We start from the raw sequence: 13,133 nt of genomic DNA, 5'->3' as shown, positions 1-13,133 counted from the left end.
TTAAGAGGAAAAGGCTCACAAGTCTCTTTTCTTTTTTTCCACTCCCACTCCCACTCCCACTCCCACTCCCTTGTCTATATCATGCCATCAAATTAATTACTACAAGAGACTCACATGTTGACATCAATAATTGAGATTGGTACTGGTGATACCATAAGATTTTCTCTCATCTAAGGTATGCCCACTTTGGTCAGACTCTTGTTTTTATTTATATATAAAATCAAGTAGATTCACCTGCTTCTCATTCCTCAATCAAAATAATGCAAATTAGACAAGTTTCAGGCTGATAATCAGGATGTGAAGAACATTTGTTGTGTGTGTGTGTGTATATATATATATACTACCAGTCATTTGAGTGACCAAAAACATCAAAGCTTAACTTTGCTTCGTGCCGAAGGCTCGTCAACATCATTGCTGCCACATTGCTCTCCAAGAACTTTTGGCACTTAAAACAACACAAACATTCATTTCCATTGCCAAGTCATCAATTAACCTAATAGTAATAATATACACAAGTCATTTACTCCACCTTGCTTGCAAACTAATCCTTAGATGTTCCACTTTAAATTCCTCACACAAGAATAACAGGGATTTGATTTCACAGTTCTCAGATGTACACACAATCAAATATGTTTCTCTCAACCATTGATAAATGTACAAAGATCAGGCAAATGCAATGTTACAGAGTCTTCTCACCAGGCAGATACGACGGAGATCCACCCTCAATTTGGTTCTTTCTTCGATTGAAGATACCGCTGATATTAGGTAAAAGCACCTTTTTCGAGACAGAAGACTTCTCTTTTTCCAACATTTTAGCCTGCACAATTTTCTCTGCTGGGTTCTGCTTTTGAATTCTGTAGTGCTGGGGGGATGATTCTGTTGACATCTGTGCTTCTATCAGAATCCGAGATGCAGCTGCAACTGCTTTCTTCTGTTCCTTTTCACGCCACTTCCGGAGCTCTCCCTCCACAGCCCTCTTTGCAGCTTCAGCCATCTCTGCCCTCTTCAAAGCATCTGCAGTTGCAACCTTCATATCTTCAATCTCTTTCTGAGTTGCCTCTAGTCTCTTAAGTGCCTCATTTTCACTAGCCTTCACAGCTTCGACCTGAGCCATGGCAGCAGCCACTTTCATTTCAGCTATATTATCTGACTCTTCAACTTTACGACTCAAAGACTCGAACTCTTCCCTGGAGATAGTTATATTGGCTCCAGATTCAGAGGTTGAGGCACGTGCAGCATTTGTTTTCTCAGAAAGCATCTTTATTTGATCAAGTGCCCTAGTCTCGGCTTCTTTTGCAGCTTCCGCTTCTTCCAGAGCAACCACCAGCTGCTTATCTGCTTCCTGAAGTGCAATTCTCAAGGCTTCAGCTTCCAACTTTAACTTCTCTGCTTCCTTTTTCATCTCTTCTGCTTTTCGCAGCGCATTTTCTGTTTCCACTGATAGCTGTTGGAGGGTTGATAACATTTCTGCACAGGCACCTCTTGTTTTGGATTCCTCCGAAAGGAAAGCTTCAAGCTCTGATTTACTTTTCCGAAGCTTGACATGCAGATTCCCAGCAATGGACTCAGTTTCCGCTTCCTTCTCCTTCAGCTCAGAATGCTCTTTATTCACATTTTCTAGTTCCACCTTAAGAGACTCCACCAAACTCCTCAAGGAATTCTCTTCTTCAGCGACTTTTTGCAGCGATTCTTTAGCACCATCTAGCTCTGAAGTAATAGTTCGCACAGACTCCAGATCGGAAGCCTTTGCACTTTCCATCTGTTTCTGCAAAGACCCAATCTGATTATCTGTTTCAAGCAGTTGAGCTTCAAGATTTCGCATAAGCTTAGGGTCAAATTCATTCTTCAAAGCAAGCAACTTCTTTGTTGACTCTTCAAGGGTAGCTTTATATAATTGCTTCTGAGTGTCCTTTTCAGCAAACATTTTAGCTTGTTCTTGCTGTGTTTCAAGAGATGCAAGCTTCACTTGTCCGATCGACTCCTGTACATATGAAATTTCCCTAGAGAGCTCTCCAACCTTCTCCATGTTAACCTTAGCTGCATGTTCAGCTTCTTCTGTTTGGTTGAAGGCAGCAATTTTCGCTTCTAAGGATGCATCACAGTCCTGACGGACCTTCCTCAATTCTTGTTTAGCAGCATCAAGTTCAGTAATTACAATCATGTATTGTTCCCTTGCAGTTTCCGAGTCCTGGCTCCTAGTTCCATCGGGTCCGGGAAGAATACCAGAATTTGCTTCTTCAATCTGCTTAGCCTTATTCTTTGCAGCTTCTGTAGCCTTGACTGCACAATCCTTGGACTCGTTAACAGTTTTGAGTTTGTGTGAGAGTTCCTCAGCTGTTTTTTTAGCCCTTTCTAGCTCTACAAGTGCTTGAGCCTTAGTTATCTCAGCATTTGATAGCTGTTCCTTTAACTTGTTCAACTCTTTTTGAGTAAGGTGAAGCTGAGTCTCCTTGGCTAGAACTCTCTGCAACTCAAATCCAAATAAGAATAGAAGATTAATGGACTATCGAGATTTCCCAGCAATCCATCCCTGAAGCTCTGGTTGTGCAGTTAGTAATTGAACAATGAGAACATTAATATATGCAGCTTAGAAAGACGTCAAAACACTCCTTACATAGGCTTCTTAGCCTTCACATAAAATAGATGCTTTACTCATAATCATGAGTGGAACCATTCTTATGCTTTTTAATATTTACAATCATTAGAGATGATCGAGAACCAGAGAATAGACAAGTGAAAGAAAGAACTTGACACATACTACTACGACTTGACACAACATTTCAGGTGAAAGAAGAAAGAGAACTTCTGCGAATCAGTATTACCTCTGCAGAGTGAGCTTTTGCCTTTTTCATGGCAGGTTTTTCCCCAGAGAAAGCGCCTTCACCAAATAGAGTGACAGCATCTTTAACAGATTGGAAAGGTGCACTAGTATCTATCTCTCCCACCTCCACTTTCTGAGAGTCAGTGGCATTCTGGCGTCCCTTTGCAACCATAATGTTTTGCTTGTTCGTTATTACTCTGAAGTTCACAAGTTCAATAAAGAAAAAAATAAGTCGGCGATGTGAGCTCCCAATCACCAACATGTCTCAGAAGAAAGAATAAGAAATGTAATCTCAAAGAAATTTCTAGTCTCTTCAGCCAACTGATTCTTTGGCATTACTGTATGGCTAAACGTCTTAATAAGATGAGCTGATCACAACATAGACCAGTAATTTCAGGCAGTGAAAAAATGCACTAACCAAAAGAGACATAATAAGTTTAAGAAGTGAAACCTTGTGTTATACATCTGTCCTAGACTACCCAAAAGTTCATATAAAATCCTCACTACAATGTACATAAATGAAAATAGATTATTCCAGTAAAACACTGGTCAAAATCACCAAGATTTCAACATCATCATGAAAATCACACTATGAATGAAGCTCACCATACCTTAAATATCCTTCTCAAGTCTTCAACCAAATTGGCTAGGAAGCTTTAACTTTTCTCTCCTAGAAATTCAAAGCAACAGAACCCTAGCTCAACATCAAACAATAAAAGAAAGGAAGAAATATCTTTAAGAAAATTTTTCTAGAATTCAAGAACATGACAAAATTGATGCCTCCAGTCTAGAAGTCAAAAGAAAAGTAAAAGACAATTTAACAAAACAAACAAAATTCCATGTCAGAAAATTTGCCTATAACTGCTTAAACCAAAAGAAAAAAAAATTTAAAACCCAGAAACAAAAAGTCTTCAAATGAAAAAAGAAAGAAAGAGGGGGGTGGGGAGAGAAGCACCTTGTCTAAAGCTAAAAGCCCTTCACAGCTTCATGACCATCTTCTTTGATCTTCATACTATTCCTTCTTTCTATAAAATAAAAACCCTTTTAGTCTTTCAACCTAACGACCAAAATCCACCAAGAAATACCCAAGCTTTCGACAGTAATCTCCCAAGAAAATTTGATCAAAAATTCTCCGCCAAGAAACAACTAGGCTTCTTGGAAAAAGATTTCGTGGGTTTTAATCAAAAGGGGGGAGGGTAGCTAACTATCTTCCTTTTTGCTAGTATTTTTTTGTTTTTGTTTTTGAAGGTTTCAACTAGTAAAAATTGCAACTTGAGAGAGAGATAAAGAGGAAGATTTGAATATTCGAAAGCAGTTTGAGACAAAAATTTACATCGGCAAAGACAATGAAGAGAGAGAAAGCAGGAGAGACTGTTTCCTTAATGGAGAGGCAGGCTTTCCAAGATTGTACTTCTTGGACAGTGTTGTAGAATGTCTTAAAATGAAAGGGTAGTTTTGTCTGAAAGATACTAGTTATGTGAAGAATGGTCAGGGCTGGCACGTTAAAAGTCTAGAGTGATGGCAGCTGAGAAGTGACGAAATGACAATGACTGAAAGAAAAATGTGTTTGTTAAAGAGGTTTGGTTATGGATACAATTACTTGCATTGCTGCTGCTCCCATCTTTCTCATTCACTCTTGTACTTGTTGTTTGTTTCTTCTTTTCTTTACTTTTTTTTTTTTTTGTTTTCCATTTTGTCCTCCTTTAGTTATTGTATAGATTATTACCATATCACTTAACTTCCGTGGTTAAAATCAAAACAAAATTTTAAATCAACTCAGATAACAAAATTTTTAGCTTTTGATTCAAATCCAAACTAATCCTTATTAATAGGCCACGACTTACTATTCAAAATTGCTTTCTTATTATCATTAAAGAAGTTTAACATTTTTTTATTTGGGAAAGATACTAACACCGTTGTAAATTTAATATGATTTTACACCCTTTCATAATTTTTATCATTGATATTTTAATAATTCAATCGTTGAATTTATTAATATAATTGTACTTAGCATGTATGTAAACTTTCGAATTGATCTAATATCTCTATTGTATCAATTTAAAATATTATTTATATTAATATATATTTAATGTTTAAAAGTTTTTTTACAGAAAATAAATAGTTAAAAGATTTTCTTTACTCCAAATTTGATATCTGAATTACATTAATCGATATAAAATATGACGGTTGAATTGTTAAAATATTAAGCATAAACAAATTGTTAATTTTACTACCTTTGCAAATGAATCTCTCTCCATGTTTGAAATACATATTTTAACTTTTTTTTCATAAACACTTTTTACAATAATTGATAATATCAAACTTTAAAATACACGTTTTAAAGTATTTTTCAACCTTAATGATAAATCTTGTAAGGTTGATTCAAATGGTAAACAAATAGAATTTTTTTTCCTTTGGTCTTGATTTTAACAGAAAATATGAATAAATTTGCAATAGGTTAAATTTCATTAATAATTTGTGTGTGGATTTAATTCTTATATTTTATTTTGGTCATTTTTAATTTTTGTATTTTTAGTATTTGAAAATTTTAGTTAGGATCAAATGTTAGTTACTAAATTTATTAAGCTATGTTATTTTCAAAAATTAACACGACAAATATATAATCGCATATGTAATGTCATGTCAGATTGTTTTTTAACATGTTACTCACAAAAAAATCAATTAAAAATTTTAACGACTATGGTTTGCATTAAAACTAAAATTCCAAAATTCAAAAAATATAGCGAGTAACAATGATTCAGTTGAAGAACACTAACTAAATCTACAACTTTTCGCACAACGTAGGACTAATAGTAGAATTTAACGAAACAGATTTTAACTATTACTGTTTGGTCAAAACTGAACTTTTAAAAATTAAAAAGTATAGGGATTAAACTTGACCAATTCAAAGAGTATAGAGATTAAATTTGATCAAATTAAAGTATATGTACTAAATTCACGGGACTATAGAATCTAATAGTTGAGTATTTTAAAAGTTTTAAGATTATAGAGAAAATGTATGGATTGAGAGGAAGGGAAACTTGGTTTGCTTGTAGGACAACAGACAAAACATAACCTTTGAACCTCTCTTGATTAAAATTAATGAATGCAACTCTCTCAATCTCAACCTCAGAGCATTTTTGTCGGATAGCAATTAGCAATACAGCTTACAGCTACCTAGCCTCTGCTTCTTTAGGCGGTTGTGGGACAGCAATAAGAAGTACAAATTTTATGTATGACCTGTAAATGGACCCAAACTTAAGAAGGGATTATATTGGATGGCATTGGCATGCACTACTTAATATTTGATTTCCATGTCCCATGAATCTGTATGTAGTAACTTCAAAGTTCAACTTTGTTTTTACAAGAAAACTGTAGACCCCCATTTCAAAGTTAAGTGGGATGTGAGGAAAAAAGGGAAGCTCAAAATTGTTTCATTAAACTAATGTATCTTCCACCTTATGTTTTCATTTCAGAAAGGGCAATATTAGTTTATGAAGGTGTGTGATATAATGGAATGAGTAGGTAGAGATTAAAGCTAGACCTACTTGCTTATGCTTGGTTGCCAGTAGGAAGAAAATCATCAACAAAGATTGAAATTCATTGCGGTTGTGACGACACTATTTTGTTCTTCAAATGAGGTACCAGTAGCATCAGATGGGTAGGGTTGCTTCACCAATCTATCAGCTTTCCTAATTCTTCCAAGCTCTTTCCACACTCTTTACCTTGCACCTAATGTACTTTTCCCTTATCGATATCTTCTGAAAATTTTACTTAGAAAAAACATATACCAAATTTTTATCGTTTATTAAAATTTATAATGTTGGTATTGGTATAACGTTAAAAATTTTGATATAACGTATGCACCTTTTTTTTTTCTGAGCATACAGTAGAATCCCTCAAGCTCCTCACCTCTCCCATCTACGAGCACAACAAGTTGCTTGGCTTGCAGCGAGCAAATTCTACAGCACCAATTTCAACAAAGGTTGGCACCTTTGAGTTTTCACTAGTGGTTCTTCTTGACATGCTTCGGGAAGGGGGCAGTCTCTTGACTAGTAGGGGTATAGACAGGTGTCAAAGTCACAAAACCTTTTTAGGTTCTGAAATTAAATTATAAGATTTTATGAGAGGTAAAATGTAAGTTTATTATTTTAATAATTTATTTAAAGGATTAAATTAAAATTTTATTATTTTGGGAGTTAAATGTAATTTTATTATTTATTAATTTAAAACAAGTTTTAAGGGACCAAAATTTAAATTTCCATTTTTAAGGGGAACCAAAGACCTCCTTCTGCCGCCCTTGGGATGAAGATAGGGTGTAGGTAATGGCTCTTGACCCCGAAAATGGTAAATATACTTTTTAGCCCTTTTGAAGTTTATGAAATTATAAGTTAGTATAATGATAAATTTTCACTTTAGTCCTCAAAACATTTACGATTCATCTTTGACCTCCTAAAGCAATTTTCTGACTTCCCCTGTTGATTAGGGTTGCCAGGGTTTTTTTAGTGAATGACCTTGTTGTAACCCACCTTGCTTTATTGCAAAATCATTTTTAGGCTCTTGAGGGGATGAACGTTCTTGTTTCACGAGATTAGAATTTTAGTCTAATAAATTGCGCGACCTTAGACGATTCCTTAGCTTTAAAGTTGAATAAGTTAGCCTACTCTTGAAAAGGCAAGAATTCACAAAAAAATCCTCTAAGGCGTCACTCAAACTTAAGGGAAGCAAACACAAAAACGAAGACATAATGAACAAACAGAAAAGCCATAAAAAAGCACCTAAACCATAAAATAGAATATTGATATTTAGGCCCTTTAAAGAATGGAAAATTGCTATTTAGGCCTTTTAAAAAATTTTAAAATTTTAAATTAGTAAAGGTAAAATTGCACTTTGCCTCCTAAAATTATAAAAATTCGATTTAATCCTTTAAAAATTATAAAGATATAGACTATAAAAAATTAAAATTTCATTCGGTCGCCCCTAAAAAATTGTTCTGGCTTCACCCCTATCTCAAATATATTTAGTAACTCTGGATGTCTCAAATATATTTAGTAACTCTGGATGAGATGATTACAAATAAGGGAAAAGACCTCTATTTATAGTTGAGCTTCCCAGATCCAATGATACAGTTTAAATTGCATTAACAATTAAGATTAATGCTTATCTACAAGATGAAAATCCTAAGGGATTTAAATACTATACAATATTATCCCTTAGGTTACAAAATATTTACCCTGATAACTCTAATTTACTGGTGTATTTCATTGAGCATCCAAGGCTTCAAGTAGAAGAATTTCTCCATTTGTTCCACAAATTGAGCCAATTCAAATGAGTTAAATGAGTCTCATTTAATTAATTAACCTTCAAAAATTAATTTACGTGCTTTAATAACAAACTTTGATCTGCGGTCTATGACAGTTATGTATACAAATATTGCCTTTAGACAAATTAGTTTGAGGCAAAAGTGAATGCAATTACTAAAATACAGTATAGAATGTTAAATAACAGGGACTAAAATTGACCAATTTCGAAAAATATAAAGACTAAAATTGATCAAACTAAAGTATAGAGACCAAATTTATAATTTTTGCAAAGTAGAAAGACTAATAACAAAATTTAACCTTGGAGCATGTAGGATGGACTGGGCCAGAAATAGAATTCCCTCTCTCCGCATAGTTCCTGAAGAAGTAGCCCAATACAAGAACCCACTAGTCTTAAAATTTGGAGTAATTATAATCTCAATGAATCTCATAAATATCTTCCACAAAAAAATATTGACACTTTATACTGGGCAAAATACCAAAAAAGCCCTATTTTTTTAAAATTTACCAAAATGGGCCCGGTATTTTATTATTTACCGGAATGGGCCATTTTCGCCAAAATCGCGTCCACGTCAGCACGATGTCAGGGGACGTGTCAGCAAATCGCGTGGTCGTCAGCGCGTTTTGCTGATGTGTCAAAAAATCGCATCCTCGTAGGCGTGATTTGTGTCCACGTAAGCAAAGTCTTGTTGACGTGGACGCGATTCTTGACATCGTCCTCGACATCGCTACCGATGTGGGCGCGATTTTGGGGAAAAATGGCCCATTCCGGTAAATAATAAAATATCGGGCCTATTTCGGTAAATTTTAAAAAAATAGGGCTTTTATGTGTAATTTGCCCCCTTTTTTTGGTATTTTGCCCCTAATAATACATATTAATGTATTACTGTAATATGTAGCTCAAATTATGTATTGTAGTTAATATTCATAATATTGTAGCTCAAATTGTCAATCCGTCTATACTATTGTACTAATAATATATATCAATCCGTCTATACTATTGTACTAATAATATATATTAATGTAATATTGAAGAGTTAATTGATTAAAAAATAAATGCAACAAGTACAAAAAGATTCAAAATTATTACCAACAAGATACTAAGGAAAAGAGCAAGCATCTTAACCAACTAAGCTAAACTAATTAATTGACATATTATAAAAATATCATTATTATCTTAATTATATTACTTACGTTCTAATGATTTATCGGACCTATTCCATACACGTGTCAAATGAAAAAAAATAATACAACAATTCTGTAAAAAAAATCCAGTGTTTACTTCAAATAAATAAGGAAAATAATGATTTGAATGTTTCAAAATTCAATTTTAAACCGAAAAAATCAAAATCTAGAGGCAAAAAAGGATCTTTTTCGATGAAAGCATGCAAACGACCTTGGCGATTTTTGTCGTCGTAGATCTCGAAAAGTTATTCGAAATAAAAAAAATCGTCTCAATCGGACAACCGAGCCAAAAGTTATGGCCTTTCAAAGTTTTCCAAGCTAAAAAACATAATCTGTTCATGAATTATTGCTTCCACGTCAGCAAATCGCGCTTATGTGGACGTGATTTGTTGCCACGTAAGTAATCGCGCTGACGTGGACGCGATTTGCTGACACATCCCCTGACATCGCGCTGACGTAGATGCGATTTCGAGGAAAATGGCCCATTCCGGTAAATAATAAAATACGGGGCCCATTTCGATAAATTTTAAAAAAATAGGGCTTTTATGTGCAATTTTCCCCTTTATACCACTACATTCATTTATTGCCATCATGATCTTTTTTTCTACTCCCTAATTGAAAATTTTAGGTTAAATTTTGCTATCAGTCCCTATACGTTATAAAAGTTGTGAATTTAGTCTATGTACTTTAATTTGATCATTTTGTAATCTTGTATTTTCATATTTTAAAATTTCAGTCCTTACTAAACAATAACTGTTAAATTCTATTATGTCTAATATCATATTAACTTGTTGTTTTCATATTTTACTCACTAAAATCATGTTAATGAATTAATGACTATCGTTTACATCAAGATTGAATTTTAAAATTGAAAAAAAAGACTTAGAATGGTCCAATTGTAAAATAAATACTAAATCTACAATTATGCACATATTAGAAGGCTAATAATTGAATTTAACTAAACGAATTTAATTGCTATTATATGTGGCAAGACTAAAATTTCAAAAGTACAAAGACTAAAATTAATCAAACTAAAATATAACCAAAATTTTAACATCTTAGATCTTTGTTTCTTTTCACTAGTTGTCATTTGGTCTAGTGTTCCACAAGCAAATGCAGTTAAGTATCTAGTTACTATAACACATAAAAGTGTTTTGGCCACAAGAAATTGTTCCTTACTAAAGGAAAATAGGGTAAACTCTGTCATTAGTCACCTTAAATAAGGTATTCTTATTTTCATCACTTCAAAATTCCTTTTGTCAATTAAATCACTGTTGTTAAGAAAATTTCATAACGGAAAGCAGACTGAGCAGGTCATGTCAGCATTTCATAACGGAAAACTTGTTTGGGTCATCTTCTTTGCCTGTAGGACCGCCTTATCCGGCGTCATAACCGGTTCTTCTCCGGCCAAAATGAACAACGCCATCATCCCGGTTGGTGGTGCGCTCTCCTCTCCTCCCTCTGACTTAACCATTTCGTTTTTATTTTCTTTTTCTTTCTAAAAGCTTAGGCCTTTGTTTCGAAACAGTGGCTGCCACTAGTACCGTTGGTGCCAATCGTCATATAAATTCTTTTCTCAGCTAGCTCATTTTACAGTGCAGGTTCTTCAATTTTTCTGGTCCTAAACAATCATATTCATGAAATCAATTATTGCCTTACTAGGCAAGAGTTGCCCATGAGACAAACCCTTCAAATACACGAGTTTAGATTATACTTTATTTAGCTATGCATGCTAAAAATTGGAACCATGGTTTACGAGAGGAACAGTTATCAAGATCATCTGGAAGGCAGTGTTAGATATCAGACAAGAATTCATTCGAGCTCACCATGCAACCCATATTTTCGCAAGAAGTTAAGTCTTGTTGCAGCATCCCAGTCATACCTGTAAAAAAAAAAAAAGCAATAATGCATATAAAGAACAATGAACTCGTACTTCAAAAAAAAAAAAAACCAAAATAACGAACTCGACTGCTATTACTAATTAAGAAAGAAGGGGTTATCGAAGCATACTGATGCTTAGTACATTCTTAAGGCTTAGGTTCAATCAGTAGAGTTCCTGAATCAAAGAATATTCCATCAGAATTCCAAGAAAAAATAAATAAATGACTACAGAAAGACAACCCTGTGGCCAAGAATAGAATCATTATTTTTTAGCAGAGGCGGCGAGTGGCACCGATGGTACCAACGACAGCGACTGTTTCGAAGGAAAAGCCTAAGCTTTTAGAAAGAACAGGAAAATAAAAACGAAAAGGATAAGTCAGAGTGAGGAGAGGAGAGCACAGCACCAACAGGGATGACGGTACTGTGTAATTGGCCGGAGAAGAATCGATGACGACGCCGGTTAAAGCGGTCCTACGGCCAGAGAAGATGACCCAAACAAGTTAGGGTTTATTTAAATAAATTTTGTTTAAATCACGTGGAAAATAGGTTGAAAAAGAATTTCAACGACAATAACTAAATTGATAAAAAAATTATAAAGTAACTAAAATAAGAATAATTTTATTTTAGAGTCACTACCAATTTAGTTTACCAAAAAAAAATAGTAGTAATACATTATTTCATGAAACATGAGTAGATGAATTAAATGTTAGCACGCAAGCCTTATTCATCAATAAGTGCTTTTTGTTTGCACAGTAATTAAGCCTCTGACATGACTTTCGCACTATACTGAGAAGACAGCTTCTTTGGGAGAAATCTGACAACTACGTGAACTACATCCGTAAAAATGAAATTGGATCAAGCTAGGTAGCATGCAGATGTCCAGCAATCTTAAAATGGGAAATATTTTATTTAGTTTTTTATAATTTATAAAATTTTAAATTAGTAATAATAAAATTTTATTTTAATTTTTTAAAAAGATAAAAATTTAATTTAATCTTATAAAAATAATAAAAATATATATTATTAAAATGGTAAAATTACATTTTACTATCGTAAAAATATATAATTTAATTTTGTTTTCTCTTCACTACTATGGTGATAAGTAGTATAAAAATTGATTTCATAGAGAGTTTTATTAATTATAATGCTAATCACTAATTATTACTCTATAATTTATCTAAATAAATAGACAACTGAATTTTCTTTTCAAAACTAAATCTAATAAATAAAATCAAAAAGATTAATTAAAAGAATAATCAATCAATAATGAAAACTTAGGATTACATCTTCATCCAATGTATTAGCTAATTATTCTATCTCTACTCAATTTATTACTAATTTGGGTATTGAAATTTCTTGAATTTTATTCCAAGAAATTAAAGAACTAATTTAATCTAACTATTGTATTATATTCTTGTGCCAATAATTTAGACCAAATTAATTAATAACAAACCCCAATTATGGCTACCAAGGTAATCAGATATATTGATATATATCCTAATTACTAATCAAGATTTGACGAACTTCATGCCTTTTGTCACCCTCCATGAGCCCCAATCCTATCGTGAGGCTAATACTAATCCTTCTTAGCACCAAACACTGTTTGACGAACTTCAGGCATTGGAGAAAACTCATACTTGGGATTTGGTTGATCTTCTTCCTAGCAAGATACCAATTAACTGTAAATGGGTGTAAAAAATCAAGACTTGTTCTAATGGATCTATTGAGTGCTATAAAGCTCAACTTGTAGCCAAAGGATACACCTAGGAATATGGTATTGAGTATGAGGAAACTTTTGATCTTGTGGCTCATCTCACTTCTGTTCGTAGTCTGTTGGCCATATTTGCAGTTAAATGCTGGAAATTGCATTAGGTGGATGTCAAGAATGCTTTTCTTAGTGGTGATTTACAAGAGGAAATCTACAT

The 13,133-nt window shown here is 33.5% G+C and overlaps 1 protein-coding gene and 1 long non-coding RNA gene across 4 annotated transcripts; both read right to left on the bottom strand.

Annotated features, from left to right (window-relative positions):
* Positions 1–446: 446 nt before the first annotated feature.
* Positions 447–4,191, bottom strand: LOC105782072 (WEB family protein At5g55860). 3 transcript variants are annotated; one of them, XM_012606590.2, is made up of 4 exons: positions 3,777–4,191; positions 3,433–3,515; positions 2,823–3,018; positions 447–2,464 (listed from the first exon to the last, which is right to left on the bottom strand). In XM_012606590.2, exons 3-4 carry the CDS (start codon positions 2,991–2,993, stop codon positions 680–682), a joined length of 1,956 nt encoding a protein of 651 aa, XP_012462044.1. In that variant the 5' UTR covers positions 2,994–3,018; positions 3,433–3,515; positions 3,777–4,191; the 3' UTR covers positions 447–679. The 3 variants fall into 3 exon arrangements, with proteins under 3 accessions (XP_012462044.1, XP_012462021.1, XP_012462060.1); XM_012606567.2 differs by having other exon boundaries at positions 3,433–3,491; positions 3,777–4,190; XM_012606606.2 differs by lacking the exon at positions 3,433–3,515.
* A 6,304-nt stretch (positions 4,192–10,495) lies between these two features.
* Positions 10,496–11,393, bottom strand: LOC128039294 (uncharacterized). Its single transcript, XR_008193804.1, has 3 exons — positions 11,338–11,393; positions 11,154–11,209; positions 10,496–10,948 (listed from the first exon to the last, which is right to left on the bottom strand). It is a non-coding gene; the product is annotated as an uncharacterized LOC128039294 (long non-coding RNA).
* Positions 11,394–13,133: the final 1,740 nt, after the last annotated feature.

Source organism: Gossypium raimondii, chromosome 1 (genome assembly GCF_025698545.1).
Source record: "Gossypium raimondii isolate GPD5lz chromosome 1, ASM2569854v1, whole genome shotgun sequence".
In the NCBI taxonomy this organism is placed as follows: Eukaryota; Viridiplantae; Streptophyta; class Magnoliopsida; order Malvales; family Malvaceae; genus Gossypium; species Gossypium raimondii.
Note: the sequence above shows the minus strand (reverse complement) of the source record. Positions and strands in the feature narration are given on the sequence as shown.